The sequence below is a fragment of the Carettochelys insculpta genome, chromosome 13 (assembly GCF_033958435.1).
Source record: "Carettochelys insculpta isolate YL-2023 chromosome 13, ASM3395843v1, whole genome shotgun sequence".
Lineage (NCBI taxonomy): Eukaryota > Metazoa > Chordata > Testudines > Carettochelyidae > Carettochelys > Carettochelys insculpta.
In genome coordinates, this window is record NC_134149.1 from 24822528 (window position 1) to 24840129 (window position 17602).

A 17602-nucleotide genomic window follows, 5' to 3' on the forward strand; every position below is an offset into this window, starting at 1 on the left:
CGTTTGATACCGTCAACAGGGAAGCCCTTTGGAACATTCTAATACGACTTGGCTGCCCAAGAAAATTTGTCCAGGTTATACACCTTTTCCACAACGGCATGACAGGCGAAGTACTGTCTGATGGAGCCACATCAGCCCCCTTTAACACCACCACCGGCGTGAAACAACGATGTGTTCTCGCTCCTGTCCTATTTAACCTGTTCTTTGCATGCGTCCTTAACTATGCAATGAAAGATCTGGACTGAGGTATATACTTGAAATACCGGCATGATGGTTCACTTTTTGACCTCCGTCGCCTGAATGCAAAGACTAAGGCAATGCAGAAACTCCTTTCTGAGGCACTCTTTGCCGATGACTGTGCCCTTATGGCTCACACTGAAAACGATCTTCAGCACATTGTCAACAAGTGTGCTGAGGCCTCGCAACTTTTCAGACCAACTATCAGCCTCGGAAAGACAGAAGTTCTCCATCAACCTGCACCTGGATCAAATGCTCCTGTCCCGAGTATCTCCATTGACGGCACTCAGCTTAAAAGTAGTGGAGAACTTTAAATACCTGGGTAGTGTCATATCCAGTGAGGGATCACTGGATAATGAGATCAACGCATGAATATCCAAAGCAATCCAGGCACTTGGCTGTCTGAGTGTCAAAGTTCTAAACCACCACAACATCTGGATGTCAACAAAACTGTCAACAACAGAGCTGTTGTTCTCTCATCTCTTTTGTACAGGTGCAAAACATGGACACTATATAGGCGTTACATCAAGCAGCTCGAAGCATTTGACATGCGTTGCCTCCGTAACATCATGAAGATCTGCTTGCAAGACAAAGTGCCCCAATCTTGAGGTCTTCGAGAGAGCCCAGATGACAAGCATAGAAACGATGATTATGAAGTCACAACTACGTTGGACCGGTCATGTCAGCTGCATGGATGCCAACAGAATCCCTCACCAGCTTCTGTATGGTGAACTCTCCCAGGGCATCTGGCATAAAGGTCATCCACGGAAATGCTACAAGGATATCAAAGCCAGTCACCAGTATCAAACCTAGGGACCTTGAGGACACCGCCAGTGACAGAACACAGTGGCGTGCAACAGTCAGAAATATCTGCATTGCCTTTGAGGAAGACCGCTGCCGGCATCTACAAGAGGCACACGAACTACGTCACAGAGCATCAGCAATGCACAACCCACTGATTGTGAACTTCCCATGCACCATCTGCAGCAAAATGTGCACCTCTAGAATTGGCTTATACAGTCACCAGAGGGCACACCATGAGATCAATAAAAGATGATCTGCACAGATTTGTCATCATTGGATCAATGGACTACCATTACCTCTGTTATGGACTGCACAATACTAATGATGTTGATTATTACATATCCAATCTCAAATGGACACCCAGAAAGAGGAGCTTCTCCAAATCATCTTACCAGTGTGCTCTTTGTCTGTGTGAAATTACACCCGTAAAGGGCATTGATACAAAGCACATCTGTAAATCAGACAATGATTATTTGAATACTCACTGGCTCCTTTCCATCCATGGCCTCCATCCATAGCCGCCTGTTAGCTTCTGAAAGTGCTTGCAATGTGATAGTCCCAGCCCTGTCCACAGAATTAAAGCAAAAGGTTTTTTTAAAAAGACACAAAGGAACTTCATCCAAGATTTACACAGTTCCTTTCTGGAGACCACTTAAATATTCAGGAAAAAGGTGTGCAGATGGCACTTTAAGGTGGTCATGCATCATCTACTTATATACATCGATCCACATATAGTATTTCTAAAGCATGTGGCTATCACAATGTTTGTATCTAAGTTTTAGGCACAACATAAAAAATGGAAGTTACACACGTGCTAATGACACTGGCAGAACTGGCTCCTCAATCGTCTAGTTCTCACATGGTCTTTGAGCATTCATCTGCAGTGACTTCATCATTCAGTCTATGGTATCCAGATATGCTCTTTCCCAGCTGGCTCTCAGAGCTACCAGTTTAACACATTTTCTGATGTTTTTTCAGTCGGTAACACTACAAAGTCATGTGGTTTCTAAAAAATCATTTCACTCTGAGTCGGGTTAATTCCTTCTCAACCCTTCTGAGAGAGATCCTGCTCAGCAGAGCTATTCTGGAGAAATCTGGTGCCCTCTGTGGGATAGGGACAGCTCAGGGAGGAGTTGCACTCAGGGCTGCAGTGGGCAGGGAAGGGAGCTATAGACACAGGAACTGGGGGTGCTGCAACACCCCCACATTTTAGAAATGTTCCCCAGCAGGTACTGGCCCTGTGCCCAGGATGCTGGCTGCTGCCTGGGGATCTGCCACCAGCCCCAGACCCACCTACCCCTACTAGTCCTGTCTTGTGTCCCCTGCTTCACGGCCTCTCAGTTTCAGGAAAGAAATTCCTACATCTTTATTCTCCACTCATTAGCACCGTAATGCAGAAAAAAGAGTCGAGGAAAATGGACAGGGGTGAGAAAGGTGCCGAGGATCTCTGGCACTGTTAGCGTCACTGAAGATGGTGGAGATACAGAGCTCCCTGTGCAGAGAAGTGCTTTTCACTCAGTGTGCTGGGACACCCTGGTGTGCCATGAGAATTGTCCAAGTATGCTGCAAAATTCTGTCATTTTCCCCTCATTGCAGCTCTCCGTGGAGCCACCGTGAGGGAGCTGGGGGAAATTGAAGACCCCATGCCAGCTGGGGCTCAAACAGCAAGGCTGCCTGATTCCCAGCTGGTGCAGGGTTTGTTGATTCCCCCACCCCACCCCAACCCTCCACAGAGTGGCTCTGAGGGAAAATGCTGACCCCGCAGGACACTGTTTGCATTGGGAGGCAGCTGGAATGCTGCTTCATGACCCAAACAAGCTGGTGGGTAGCCCCACCCCCCAAATCCCTGCTGTACAAGGAGCAAGGACAGAAGGTGAGAGCCCGTTGGAGCCAGGATGCTGTTTAAATACCACGTTCCAGCTCCAACAGGCTGGCAGGCAGGGGAGCCTGTTTTCTGGAGCCACCTCGCTCACTCGCAAGTAAGCGAGTAGCCACTGAAATTTACAGTGGTTGCTTGTTTACATAACATCCCTAGCCTGGCGTTGAGCAGATTTTTAAAAGGTGTCTGTGCTCGCTGTCTAAGACAGTCTGTTCTGCGGTGGATTTGAAACATTCAGGCATCTGATCCCTGTTTACCTTGTTATATGCACTACTACGTTGCAAACCTCTCTAGTACAACTGTAACCATAGGAAATGTAAGTAAACGTGACCTTTATGAGCAATCGATTCAGCCGAAGAAGGCTGGGTACGCTGCAGAATTGTTTGTCTCATGGGAACCACTGGTTTACAGTTCAACTAAATAAACACTCCAAAGAGACAAATGGTAAGTGCATGACACTGTGGGTCACCTTCTGCCCAGCTACAATCCAATAGCCCACTGGAGTCCAGCGTAAGGCAGGGTAGATTTTGACCCATGTGTTCATGCTTAATTGCCATCTTATTTATAGATTTGCCAGACAGGAGACAAATGATTCTAACATGATGAGATGTTCGCTAATATAGTAGAAAACAGGTTCACTCCAAAAATCTGAGTATAAAACTTTTCTATGTCATGCTGTACTGCCAAATGCAGCACTGTCTTTTAACATACTGTGCTGGCTCAGCGTCCTGTGCTGGAGGGACCTCGTATCACACATCTCCCAGCATGATGGTTAGGAACTGGCCAGAGGTTCAAGGAGTGTGGCTGCTATAAATTGCTGAGGGTATGAAGCAGTCACTAGCCTATGGATTATTATTTATAGAGGTCTTCTGCAGTCTTCTTCAGCATTCCTGTTATTTTTTTCCCATTCATGAGAATAAATTTTGTTATGTGCACCAATACATGTGTGGATGTGCACCATCGGCCAAAACTCACGCTCTGCTAATCAGTAGGGATGGCACCTGAATCTCTCCTGGGTGGCAGTGAAAGTGCTCAGCTTATGGGAAACACTGGTCTTCCTCCGCCCTTATGCCAATAAATCTCACTGAATAAGTAATGAAAGGCTTGGCACAGCACTATACATTCTAAAACACTGCATAGTTCTACACCTCACATTCTTCCAACAGCACTAACAACAGAAGCCTCAGAAACTCACAAACACTGAGATTTACTTTAGCCACTCTCATCCAACTATGGCCACTTCTGATCATTTGCAAAGTATTTGGTTTCTTTTCCAAGTTCAAGATGATTTGCAAATTACTGCTCCAAATGCCTAAATTAATAACAGCTAAATTGAGTGCTGGCACAAGAAAACGAATTCAGGAAGAAGCCAGTCTGAATTTCAGAATGAAGCAGGAATGTGAAAGGCTGAGAGAGTGAGGAATGTTTGCCTTTTATTTTATTTATTTATCTATTTTTGTTCAGTATGTCCGTTCTTCCTGGATAAAACAGGATGGGTGCATCTACACTAGCCGGCTACTTCGAAGAAGCCGGCACAACGTTGAAATAGCACCCGTCGCGTCTACACACACCATGCGCTATTTCGATGTTGAAATCGACGTTAAGCAGAGAGACATCGAAATTGCTATTCCCATCCGAAGATGGGAATAGCGCCCTACTTCGACATTGAACGTCTAAGTAGGGTGTGTGTAGATGACCTGTGTCCCGCTACTTCGAAATAGCGGGGTCCTCCATGGTGGCCATCAGCTGAGAGGTTGAGATGCTCTGTCCAGCCCTTGCAGGGCTCTATGGTCCCTGCACACAGCAGCCTTTAAAGCACCACGGACCCGGATTTCCTGTGGCAGGAAGCTGAGAGTGTGCAGGCAGCAGCACACGCACATGCTAGCCCTGCATGCCCTCTACAGGCCCCGACCCATCCACCCACCACCCATGGCATCGAGCCAGCCCCCCGAGTGCCCCCAGGGCTCCCCTCCTGAGGGGACCCAGGCACCCCTGGCAGCCAAGCGGGGGGCCAAAGTGAGGCGGGGCCCCTCCGGGTCGGAGGCCAAGCTCCGAGACCTGCTGGGGCTCTGGGGTGAAGACGAGGTGCTCCACGTGACGGGGAGCAAGCGACAGAACGCAGAAGTGTTTGCCCAACTGGCTGAGGGCCTGGCCGCCCGGGGTCACCCTGCCCACACTCCGGATCACGTCCGGAGTAATGTGAAGGAGTTGCGGCAGGGGTACGCCCGGGCCCGGGACTCGGCCAGACGGTCTGGGGCCGCCCCTGCCACTTGCCCCGATTACAGGGAGCTCAGGGCTATCCTGGGCCCCTGGGACACCTCCTCCTCAAAGGCCACCCTTGACACCATGGCTGACGAGTCCCAGCAGGCCTCGGAGCTGGATTCCGGCCTGGAGGCCAGCCCCGCATCCCGGGGCCCACCAGAGGAGCCCCCCACTCGGGATGGGAGAGGAAGGGTCCAGCAGTGAGGAGGGGGGGCTCCTCATAGACCTCCCCTCCTGGAGCACCAGCCGGGCGTCCGCCCACTGGGCTTCCCCTGACCGTGGCAATGGACGGTCAGGTACGTACCCCACAGGGCACACACCCATGGGCCATGGGCACCAGACATGACCGGGAGCCTCACACGCTCCCAGCGGACCCCATCCTGCAACCGCCCAGCCACAGCACGGTCCCAGGACGGCGGCACGGCCATCAGCGCCCATCAGCACCCGCATCCATGGACAGCACTCAGCCTTAGCCCCGGGGGTAAGGGGACAATGCTACGGGGACAGCCAACAGGGACATCACACCCACCGATGGGGACGGAGACCCAGCACCCAAGGGTGGGGGGGAATGGGCCATGGGCCAGAGCATGGTACTAACAGCCTTCCCCTCCCTCTCTCCCTCTCTGCAGCTGCACGATCCGACGCCCCTGGCAGCCAGGCACCCTTCATTGTCCCCAACAGCCCACTGGAGGTCAGCCACCGCCAGCGCCTGGAGACACCCCCAAGGCCAGCGGGATGGTCCCGCCACCGCCGGACCCTGGGGATGGCCCCTGTGGACTCCCAGCTCCTGGCAGCTCTCTGGCGGCAGACAGAGGTGGTGGAGGAAAGACTCTGCTTTGACAAGGAGGAGTCCAGCCGGTGGTGGGCAGCCTGGAAGGACTTCATGGGGGTCTTCCGGGACACAGCCGGGTCAATCTGGGAGGCTGTCGCCCGGCTCCCACCCCCCGCGCTGCCCTCCCCGCCGCTCCACCCGATGCCTCCCCTGCCGCACCACCTGCCGCCCCACCTGCTGTGCTGCCTGCAAGCTCCCCACGGCCAGAGCCCACTGGGGCTGAAGACCGGCCAGTGGAGGCATCCCAGCTGTACTTGCTGGTCCTCCCAGCCCCCAGCCGGCCACACCGGGGACCGCGGACACTGCGGGGGGGGGGGGGGGTCACGAGCCATACCCGCCAGGGGTCGCCCCCCTCTGCCCCCACCCCAGACTGACGGGCCAATGGCTGAGCTGTCTGCTGGGCCCCCCATGTATGTAGTTGTCCCCCTTTTTGTATATTGGTTGCAGTTTCTGTTGTGCACAAAACAAAGTTAGCAGTTTTCAGAAAAAAAAAAAAAAGGTTTTATTTTCCAAATAACTGGAGGCGTGTGCTTGTTCGGGGGGCGGTGTGCGGGCTGTGGGGGGGAAGTCCTCCAGAGAAGGCCAGGGAGGTGCTCAGGGGTCTGCCTGATTGAAGTGGCCCTGCATGGCCTCGTGGACCCGTACCCCATCACAGTGGGCCTGGTGGCTGGGTGCGGCGGCTGGCTGGGGGGAAGCCCATGCCGGCGTTGACCGCCCACCCCTGGATGAAAGCCTCCTCCTTGCTCTTGATAATGTTGTGGAGCGTGCAGCACGCGCCCACAACCTGGGGGATGCTCTGGAGGCTGATGTCCAGAAGGGTAGAAGTGGGGAATGGAATCAGGCCCCTAGTGAGTAAAGCAGAAAACAACCCACTGGGTGTCTGACTGGTAATATGTAGAAGGGTAAAAGACAAATGGCGAAGTATGAGGGGGCCTGATCCAGCTTGAAGACTGTGGGAGTTGAGAAACCTCAAGTCCTTTCAGAGCCCATAAAAAGCTCACTGAATTCAACAACAACAAAAAAAAACCTCAACTGATTTCAGTGGGCTTTGGATCAGGCATGAAGACTATAGTCAAGGCGGGGGAGCACTGCCCCTGGTGTACTATCTTCCTCTCCCCACAAAACAGATTTTAGGATATTCAGAGCAGCCCACCCTCACCAGATCCCAGGAGTGGGTGTAGTATTTTCAAAGCTGCAGTAAAAGGGGAAGCAGCCATCATTCCATCTCACCTTTCATTGGTCTCAATATCAAAACAGAATCGCTTGTCTATAGAATCAGTCTTTCTCCTTACGCAGTACTTCAGGGTCAAGCCCGAAGTGCCCTAGAGAGAGAGAGAGATATGGGGAGCCAACATTTTAAAAATGCATATAGAGTACGGGTAAGAGTTCACGGGCTCCTTGGTTGGAACGCAATGCCTCACTGTCTGTTGAATTGGAAACGACTGTGTAATCCCAACAGGAGCCTTGCTAATCAGTTGGCACGTGTAACGTGATTGCAGATGATCCTCTCAACATTCCACAAAGCAGCAGCCAGGGGAGAGGTCAATAGCTTCCTAAAAGAGGCTTCCTTTGTACGATATCAATTAATTATAGAGATCAGTGGGACTACAGCGTGAATCTGTGCTAAAAATCCTAGCAGCTATTCTTTCAACAAGCCTTGGGGCAAAAAGGTTGCTTAAAGTAGGGTTTTGTTGTTTTATAACATGGTGTAAAGATGCTAAGCCTCATCCCGCCCACAATCCACCGAACATTCTCAATTTACCTAGCAAATAACTTCTGAAGAGAGGAGTCCATAATGCTGAACAAAGGAGTCCCTTAAAAGGAGCAGAAAGCAGCCATCATGGAGCCATTCAAATACCCTTGCTAATTCAGCGGTCTTTGTCCACAAAAGCTTATGCTCTAAAATAGCTGTTAGTCTATTAAGGTGCCACAAGACTTCTTGTTGTTCTTGCTAATTTAAGTACTGTAAACAGACATCTGAGTTATCAGTGCAAGTCAGGTTGTGCCTTAAAAGAAAACAGGATGCGTTCACAATTTGTCTGCCTGAGAAAACATGAAAACATGCTAGCACTGCAAAGCCCCAGGAACTCTAGGTATGACACACACTGCTCAAATCCACAGGCCAGGCATAGAGTGAGTAGCCTCACTTCTATGGCTGATCAACACGTAAATTACAGGCAGAAGGGAATACAAAGAGGGTGTGTAGGAAGGCAAGCAATGAGCAAGAAGGGCTGGAGGCTGAAGCATCAGCTCCCTTGGTGCTGGGCAGATGTCATGACTTTATGAAGTGAATCACCGCTGGAATTCATTGGCATGGCTGTGTGTGAGCTCATCAGAGGAATGACTGCCAATCCAGGCCATGGAAACTGAACTACTTTTCCTTGGCGGGGGTAATTCCTACAGACCAGTAGCACTAACAGGAGTGTGTATGTGTAAGAGAGAGAGAGAGATTAGCAGAAGCTTTACTTGGTGGTCTGTGGTGTATCTGTTCTGTGGCTACAAAGAGGCCTTCTCTCCCTGGAGATGTCAGTTCAGTGCTTAAATTAACTACCACTACTGGAATTGTGTACATCGCTGCTTCATATATACCTGCTATGCAGATATTAATACTCATGTTTTCTCATAGAAGAACCAAGTCAGAACAGAAGGAACTGAGGCGCAACCTGCTGACTGTCAATTTTTGCAGACATCTCTCTTATAGGGAATCGACTCACTTGCTTAGCTCCAGGCTTCTGCTCCATGGGAGTCATCCTTAGCATCTTGGACTCCTTCTCATACTGGCAGTAGTATTTCACCCATGATATGCCTAGTGCCCCTGCACAAACAAAAAGGTAGTGAAGAGTCAATACAGTTGCATTAGTTTGACAGCCAACACTTCAAGTCAGGAATCATTTTCCTGGGGGTTTACATAGCATCCAGCACACACTGGGATCTGAACCTGATGGGGCTTACAGGCATTCCCTCTGTATAAATAATAAATGGTAATAATAATGGTAAGGTGCATCACTCTGTCCTTCAGCTTACTTGCCATTTATTATTCATAGGGAGGTAGGGTCTGTGAGCTCCAATCAGGATCACAGCCCCATTGTGTTAAGTGCTGTACAGACACACAGGAAAGCTTGGAGCCCTTTCTGCAGCATTACCAGTGAAAGAAGCAGCAGTAACGAGGAGGAAAATAAGCACTGGGTAAAAGTTAGCACCAGCCTCCTCCGAAGGGAAAGCTGATGAAAGGGCATTTTGTGTGACTGACGTGACAAACCAACAGGACTGACAAAGCTAGGCCAGGAAACACACAGCAACATCACAGGGATGGGGCAGAGAGGAGGGGAAACTGTATGTGTGTGTTTGTTTGTTTTAAAATGGGCATTACTGTTCTTCCCTTACTGACAACTTTTTGTTAGCAGAATAATGACAAGAGCACATTAAAATAGAATCTTACATTTACAAATAACTATGAGGCGTCCTGTGGCACAAACACTAACAGATTTATCTGAGCATAAGATTTCATGGGTATAAACCACTTCTTCCGTAGCATTGGGTTCTTTGTGAGTTTTACCCATGAAAGCTTATGCCCAAATAAATCTACCACCAGACTCTCCTCATTGTTTTTGCAAATACCGACTAACGTGCGTACTGATATCTTACACCACTCTCCTTTCATTGTCTGAATTGAACCACAATGTTCTCAACGGGCCTCAACATTTCCACCCCTCAAAGAACAAAGGAACCAATTGAACTATTTCACACAACTGGTTTTTGTTTGTTTGTTAACCAGTTCACAGGAAACTAATTTAAAGGCAGTAAATATAGTTCATTATCATGCGTGAACGTATAAAGCATGCTTGTGGTCTCAAACGATTGTGTGGGTGTGGGTTTTTTTTTTTAAAACACAACACTAGCTGATAGGTTTTTTATGAGCGGCAAATAATTGCCCTGTTTACACAAATACGTCATATGGGCCATTTACAGAACTGGCAACTAATATGCTGCATAGTGGCTTCCCTTGTATGAATCTGACCTGAGTTTCAGAGTTGTCAATGCTTGTGTTCATATAACTAATCCAGTGCCACATGCACACATAAAAACAATGATCATCAGTAGGGGCTTCAATCCCATCCTTCAGGACAAGACTCTGCCACCAAGGGGCAGCCAGTAAATCAATCGGCTTTTATCTCAGCAACTAGAGACACGATCACACACACTAGATGGGAGCATTAAAGCTCATGCAACAAATGGTGTCATTGTGTTAACTGGCCAGAAGAAAGGCATGTGAGGTGGAAGTGACCAGAAAAAATGTGACTCCCGCTTTATACCCAGAGGTGTATTACTGATGCATAGTTGCAGGTTTTGAATATGAACATCTGTAAGAACAGAAGAAGGGGTATGCTTTGACCATGATGCTAGATATAACAGCTCTTTGGTCTTACGAGACCTGCTGTGCGTCAGGCACAAAGTGCCATGTTTCCAAAGCAACAGCCGCTAATTAAAATTATAGCCTATCTGCCTCATTTGTGCTTGAGAAGCTGTCTGAGAGTGAACTGTCATTCTCTTCCTCACCACCCCAAAAGCAGAAGGTACACCTGGGCCTTTTCATCAGTATGCCCGCCCTGGACATCAGCTCTTGCAGCTCTTTTAATATATCATATTAATTATTTGGAACAAGTCCAAATACTAACACTCACTTAAACCCATAATGCTGCCAAAAGTGGGGTGAATGAATATCTGGAGGCAGTGAGAGGGTGTCTATCATGTGGTCTCTATCAACGTTAGGAGCCTGATATGGACTTTCTCTGCAAAATACAATTTACAGCCTCATCTAAACTATTAGTGGACATAGTAAATCTTTATAGAAAAGGAAAGAATAGAATAGATTTGGAGTCCAGCACTTCAGCAGAGCTTTAGACTCCACGTACTGGATGAAGCAGCAAGCCAGAGACAGATCACAGTAATGCCGCCATTCTGTAGCACATACTGAAATAAATGGGCACTGGAATTTCTCTTTTTAAGAGAGGGAATATGGGTCCAGGATGCCAAGTTTATTCTGGTAAGAACAGCTAAATCTCAATCCTCTGAGCCTCAGTCTCCTCATCTGTAAAATGGATCATTAAATCTCACCCACACTGTCTTCATAGAAAACGCACTTAGTTTCTTGCATGTGTGTCTCAGCCAAAACATGGGTTCTGTAACAGGGTCTGCCATAACCACCCTGATACTGCACTGCACTTATAGGTAGCTCTGGTTCTGGATCTGGTATGGAAAGCAGCAGGGACAAGGCAGATCGCAGATATGAACCCACTTTCTTTTGGCTCAGTGACTAGCACACCTAACAGTTAAGACCCACCCATACAAGCACCCCATCCCCATGGCTATAAGCTCTACAAACAGACCCCTGACTGCAAGCTGAATGAACGAAGCTTAGAGTTGAGACATCATTAGGCAAGCCATACAATCTACAGCTGAGCCTTACACTTATTCAATATATATAAATGTGCACACAGGCTATTACATTTCTCCTGAGTGTAGAGATAGCCCTCGATAGTGGGCTTCCCAGGTAGCTTGCAGGTTAGGGGAGCTTCTTTCATCCTTTTCTTCAGGTCTTCCAACTCCTCTCGTGTGCTGGAAAAGTGATTCCTCGTCTGGCGAGAGAATAAAAGAATGAGGCTTGAAAATGGACAAGGAAAAAATACAAAATATTTGTGCAGCCTCAGATTTTGAGCACTCTCACCTACTGGTATCTGCTTCACATGTACAAGCAGACACTCTTATGTGTACTCACGCGTACCCTCACTTGTACAAATCTGGTAGCTGGCCCTCAACATTCCAATGGGCACTCACAAATGCATTGCCAGGCTGCACATAACAGCCACATGCCTGCTTCTGTGGGAGTGATCAGTGCTACTTGGAAAAGACGGCACCAAAAAACCCCAAGCCCTGAGGCTGGCAGACAGAGTGGCCCCTTGTGGTCTTTAATATGAAGTGCCAGAAAGATGAGGCACCTAAATTCCTGTTTGAGCTGTCATTACACAGAGTACATAGCGTTTGTCACAAACACATTAACCTGGGTCACTGGCTCCAGCCCTATGTTAAAAATAATCACTCCCATTAAGAATGCTTGCAAAGTTTTCACTTGCATTTCTACCAGTTTGTTAATAGAGAAATCAAGTCACGTCTCCAAATAAAATAAAAATCAATTATTTTTTACTTCTTATTTAGAGCAATTCAAAGGGCTTTAGCAGCACTCTTGGCTTGTCACAACATTACAGCTCTTGTTCCCGAGGCTATGAATGTTGGCCATGTAAGGGTACAATTTTTTTACAAAGCAAAAAAGCAGTCAAGTAGCACTTTAAAGATGAACAAAATAACTTATTTGGTGAGCTTTCGTGGGGCAGACTCACTTTTTGAGAACATAGCTGTAGCAGCTCTGTCGGATGAAATTTTTTACATCAGGACAGGATATCCTAAAGAAACACACTTCCTCAACCGCACGTCAATGGATCAGATACACCAATATACTGAGTGAACTTCTATGGTCTGTGCTATGCAGATGGGCAGAGAACATGAACAGTGCAGTCGCTTCCGGGCTTAGATCTATGAAATATGTTGTAGGAGCAACTGTAGGCAGTTCTTTCTCAAGTGAAAGGAATATATGGACAGAAGGCATTTTTAGAAAGGAAAGATCATTTCTCTGCCTCCCTCTCCAACACTTGCAAGCAAAGAAGGGCTGTCCATCCAGCGTGGGAAAGGCTTTTTGCCAGAGGTGTGGAGATGCACAGCGGGACAGGGAGCGTGCATATGAGAGTGTGCATAGCTGGACAGGAACTTACATTCTGCAGGCTGAGCTGCAGCTGCTGTTTATAAGGAAGGAAGTCCTGTGTGAGTTCCACTGTCAGGTTGTTGTAGGTAAAGAGGCTGTGAAGAAAGGCCAACACCTGCACAGGAAAGATAATGCATGAGACTTTGCTTCAAAGACAATAGTATAAAATCCGCTAAAAGGTGGACAGATAACGGTTTTATTTACAGCAAACCTGTTGTTAATTTGTTAACTGTAAAGATCACAAAGCTGTGAAATAAAATACACAGTCAGAGGAGAGCAGGGCCACTGACAGGAAGGGTCAAAGGGTGTTCTGGTGCCCGGTGATTTAAACAAGCTCAGAACTCTCTGCTGTTGCCACCACTAAATTGGCAGTGGCAGCAGCCAGAGCTCCAGGCCCTTTAAATTGCTGACAGAGCCCCTGGCAGCACGTGCCCTGCACCCCGGTGGTGGTCATGCTGAAGGGGTGGCTGGAGTCCCCAGCCCTGTCTCTTCTTTCCAAGGCCTCAGCCCTTCCCAGGGGCTCCCGCAAGGCCTGGCAAAGTCTTTCATCAGCTGGGTGAGAATAAACCAATGCAGAATGGACCTGTACTCAGTTCTCTGATGGCGTAAATATTCAGAATTGCTCCAGTAGTGACTCTTTAAAAAATGTCATCTTTCCATATGGCTCACAATAGCATCTGATCATACATTCATATCAGACAAGGCATGGACCAGATCTAAAAGTCCTACCCCGTTATGCTGTAAGCAGGATCACAGGAAGAGAGGCATTGGTGATGTGACACACTTTCAGTCTCCCACAATACTGGAGGCAGATGCAGATGTCGCTTACTGGCCACAAAAGCCTTCAGTGACATAAGAAGTCTGTGCCCCTATGACCCTGCAGATGTGCATGGCCTGTCATAGTAAAATACTACCAGAAATGAAAGACTGCATCAGGAGAACTATGGAAGAGTTAGGATAGAACACATCATCAATTCTATGGAGCACCCCGCCTTACTGAAAAGATCCTGCATTCATTCAACCAGCGTATTTCACCCGTACAGATAAAAGAAGATCCAGCTATTCTTTTATCTTCATGAAGCAGCAACAGAGGTAGTGAAACAACAGATTGCTAATTCTGTACATTTGGCTTCACCTCATCATGGTGACACAAATGGAATCATGACTAGGGCAGGATCCAATCTGACTATTTCCCACCCCTCCTTGCTGACATATCCAAGTCAATAAAAGAGGGAGGATGATGGTAAAAAAGAGGCTCTTACCGGCTCCACAATACTGAACTTCTTGCTCTCCTGGACTGCCTGGATCTGGTACACATACTCGAGGGATGACTCAAAGAAATTGTGTCTCTCTTTATCAACTTGTAAGTCAGCCTGCATGAAAAGGGGATTGAAAAAAAAAACCAGAGAAAAGAATAATTCCATAATAGTGTCTGTATATTTGCCTGCAAATGAAAGCTGTGATTTCTCCAAGCTACCAAAAGAATGCACCCCAAGTTCTGAACGCTTTATGGGGACCATATAGAACCGGAACATTGGTCAACTTTTCTATTAGAATTTCTCCAACTTGCATCCCACATGCTTATCTGAATTCAGAACTTACAGCTACTCTGCAAGGAATAAGACTTTATTTAAAACTTCATTGGTCTTTATGGAAGGTTCCAAACTGCAGTTCCCTAACTAGCCACAACTGCAGGACTGCATAGGCACAGAGAGACACACCTACAGAGGACTGGCACTGAGACTTCTCCATCTAAAAGCAGTGGTTCTCTTTGACTTGAACTAAAAGACCAAGCTTCTTAGCAGAGGCTGCTGCAAATTCAAATCTCTATTTACGATCTAACCACTAGAGAGGGCCAAAGAGACATCTATGGCTTGACAAGGCAGTGTAGGGAATGTGCTTCAACCTTGATTGGAAATGACTCCTCCATGGAATGAGAGAGAAGCTCAGTCTTTATAGCCCATTTTTATCAAAAGGGACTTTACATGGATTTAATCACTTTCATTACTGAAAGGAATGTGTATGGGACTGGAGTCCAATGCACCTGCTGTGACTTCTTCTAGGCTCCAAAAACCAACAACTTGCAAGGGGGAAAAAAAAAAAAAATCACACTTACCTCCTGTAACTGGGACTCTTTCTTCTTAGATGATAAATTCAAATGGCGATCCAGCATAGAATAAAATTTTTCACCATCCTTCTCAAATTTTTTCTTCCTTTCCTAGAGATTGAAGAATGGACACAAAACCGGGTGGTGGGGATTAGTTTGGTCTCTCTGACCATACACCAGTGTCAAAATCCATTGTACAATATAAAGTGACCATGAAAAAAAGATGATGCGTCCATCAAAGTAATAGGCCACCTTATATTTTCCATGTCTATTTCTTCTTTCTCCAGCATGTTCCATACCCTGTTATCAAATACAGACACTGACAGTTTTGGCAATACTTCACAGTACACATTTAATATTTTCTATTGTCATTAGCACTGCATAAGCCAGCCCCGCTGGAGAAGTTTCTTTCAATGAGCTTCCAACTTGCCTTCTTCTTTGCTTTTAACTTACCACTGAGATAAAACAAACACACATTGTTTGCTGCTATTGTACTCATCTACAGATCAAACAAAAACTGGCCTAAATGCTTTCATACCGAAGACATCCAAGACAAACAAAGATTTATTAGAATTTCAGTATTTTCCAGGTTTTGATGCCTTTTGTAGGTATCTGCACTCTAAACTGCGTATCAAAGCTGAAGCAAAGGATTAAATAAAGTTTTGAAAGGGCCAACACATGGCTTCGACTTCACTTTATATTCATTGTCTTTGTTGGAATCAGAAATTGCAAGCCTTGCCTTCAATAGAGTATGTTAGTTACACTGTCTGAATAGAATAGTTCAGAGGAGAGCTACGTCAAAAATAATGATGCTCATGTGGTCAAGGTCATGTTGGGTCCCCCAGCTCTTATGGGAGTTCCATATATGCTGCCCACCTCTTCTTGTTGATCACTGTAATGTCACACAGAAAGAAAGAAAGACAAACAAATGGAAAAGAAAGAAAAGACAAAAGAAAGAAACCTCTGCATGGATTAACTTAATAATGCTATGGTAGTAATTAATTTCTACTGGCACCACCACATAAAAGATAATGGTATCAGGATGGTGAACAGTGCAACACACAGAGACAAGTTGACCTGAGAACTTATTAGTTGTGCTCCCATCACACAATCACTATAAAACCACTGGAGAGGGTGGTTTCGCCAAGATGCTAGTCTTTCGATCGTCCAACAGGCAAATGTTCACTCCAAATGGTAAAATAGACCTTTTGGAATCTGCTGACCGGCGGTAGACCTCATTAGTGAATATCAAGCAAGACAATAGCCTCAATTACAGCTCCAAGCAGCCAAGAGATGGCTTAACACATATCAAAGGACAGGTCCAAAAAGCATTTTCTGCCTGTCAAGCTGCTTGGTATAATTGCCAGTCCATGTAGTTGAAAAACCAGGTAAGTGGAAAGCCAGGCTGGCAAATCTAGTATATGTTACACCGGGGCCAAGCTTGACAAAGGGGAACATCTATACAACCAGCATGTTGCTTGATCAACGCTTTGCTATGCTCCCTTAGCTGCCACTACAGATATCAGTGCCTCAGTGAGGCCATTATCACTTACAACCCAGTTTCTCCTTCTGCTTGACCTTGCAATTAGGTCATAATCCACCATTTGTGGCAGAATAACAATACCCTGCTCTGGGAATGCATTAATTCTCAAGGAAGGGCACTAATTCAACATTCGGACTTTGTTATGGAACCACATGATTTTGTGGCTGGGGATGGTGGTGCAATGGAAAGCTGGGGAGGAGGGTTCCCTCATGCTAACAAACACATTGCAAATGATCAGTAAAGTCAGAAGGCTGGGGCTATGTCTCCCACAACAGTGAGGAAAAGGAAGACATTCTCTTGGTATCTGGCTATGTTCCTCTGACATGACTCCCTTAACTCTGCTGGACATTCTGTGATGTACAGGCACCTGGACACTTCATCGAACATCTTTTCCTATTATTAAATCTGAACATATAGAAGTAGCAGAGACCCAATAAGTTACCAATGCTTCCAAACGCTCGTTGATCCACAGGAACTTCAAAAGAGGGCTCAAGGTAGCCTCTGCTTCTGTGCCCTCTTTCGCCTGTGGCACAAATGAGCAGGCAACAGCACAGGTGTGATCAGCCAGACATCAACTATTATTGAATTACAGGCCGCTATTGAAAATTTAGTCCTCTTCTCCATCTTTAGTAAGTCCCTTGTTCTGTGAGGTTTCCCCTTACCATGCTACTTCCACAGGCTGTCAGTACACGAAGACAACTCTTGACCCGAGCATTCAAAGGCCAACAAGTAATCTTGGGAGGTGAAGATGTTGACGAAGACAGTTACTGGACTGAACAGAACGGTCAGGTCATGTTTCGTTAGCCAATCACACAGAAAGACCGTGAATTTGTTTATTTGCTCAGTTGCAAACCAGGCACATTCCTGATGAGAGACGGTGCTCATAACTACAACGTAGTAACGATTTTAGTGCTGGCCTCAAATCAAGCAGAAAATAAAAGTATTAATTAAAACACTCCCCGCAGCTATTCTGCATTCCACTCTAAGAGATAAACAATAGCTATAAGCAAATGAAACCACCCTTACTGAGGCCCCAACTGTTGCAGTCTTTGAGGTTGGCTGGTTCCACCTTGCTACAGAAACTCATCTGGGTCCTGCAGCCCAGGGTCCGAATGAAGTCAAAA

At 46.8% G+C, this 17602-nt stretch overlaps 1 protein-coding gene across 4 annotated transcripts in view; it reads right to left on the reverse strand.

The window, feature by feature from the left end:
• The window catches only part of OPHN1 (oligophrenin 1), a 140823-nt gene that overhangs the window by 40654 nt on the left and 82567 nt on the right, over window positions 1–17602 (reverse strand). For 3 of the 4 annotated variants that reach the window (XM_075007783.1, XM_075007784.1, XM_075007782.1), the window contains 7 exons: window positions 14945–15046; window positions 14091–14201; window positions 12839–12943; window positions 11521–11650; window positions 8729–8829; window positions 7245–7336; window positions 1527–1605 (listed from right to left, as the gene is read on the reverse strand). In XM_075007783.1, the coding sequence (XP_074863884.1) occupies window positions 1527–1605; window positions 7245–7336; window positions 8729–8829; window positions 11521–11650; window positions 12839–12943; window positions 14091–14201; window positions 14945–15046 (720 nt within the window). Of the gene's footprint in view, window positions 1–1526; window positions 1606–7244; window positions 7337–8728; window positions 8830–11520; window positions 11651–12838; window positions 12944–14090; window positions 14202–14944; window positions 15047–17140; window positions 17287–17602 lie in introns of those variants that run through there. The other variant, XM_075007785.1, reaches the window with a different exon arrangement.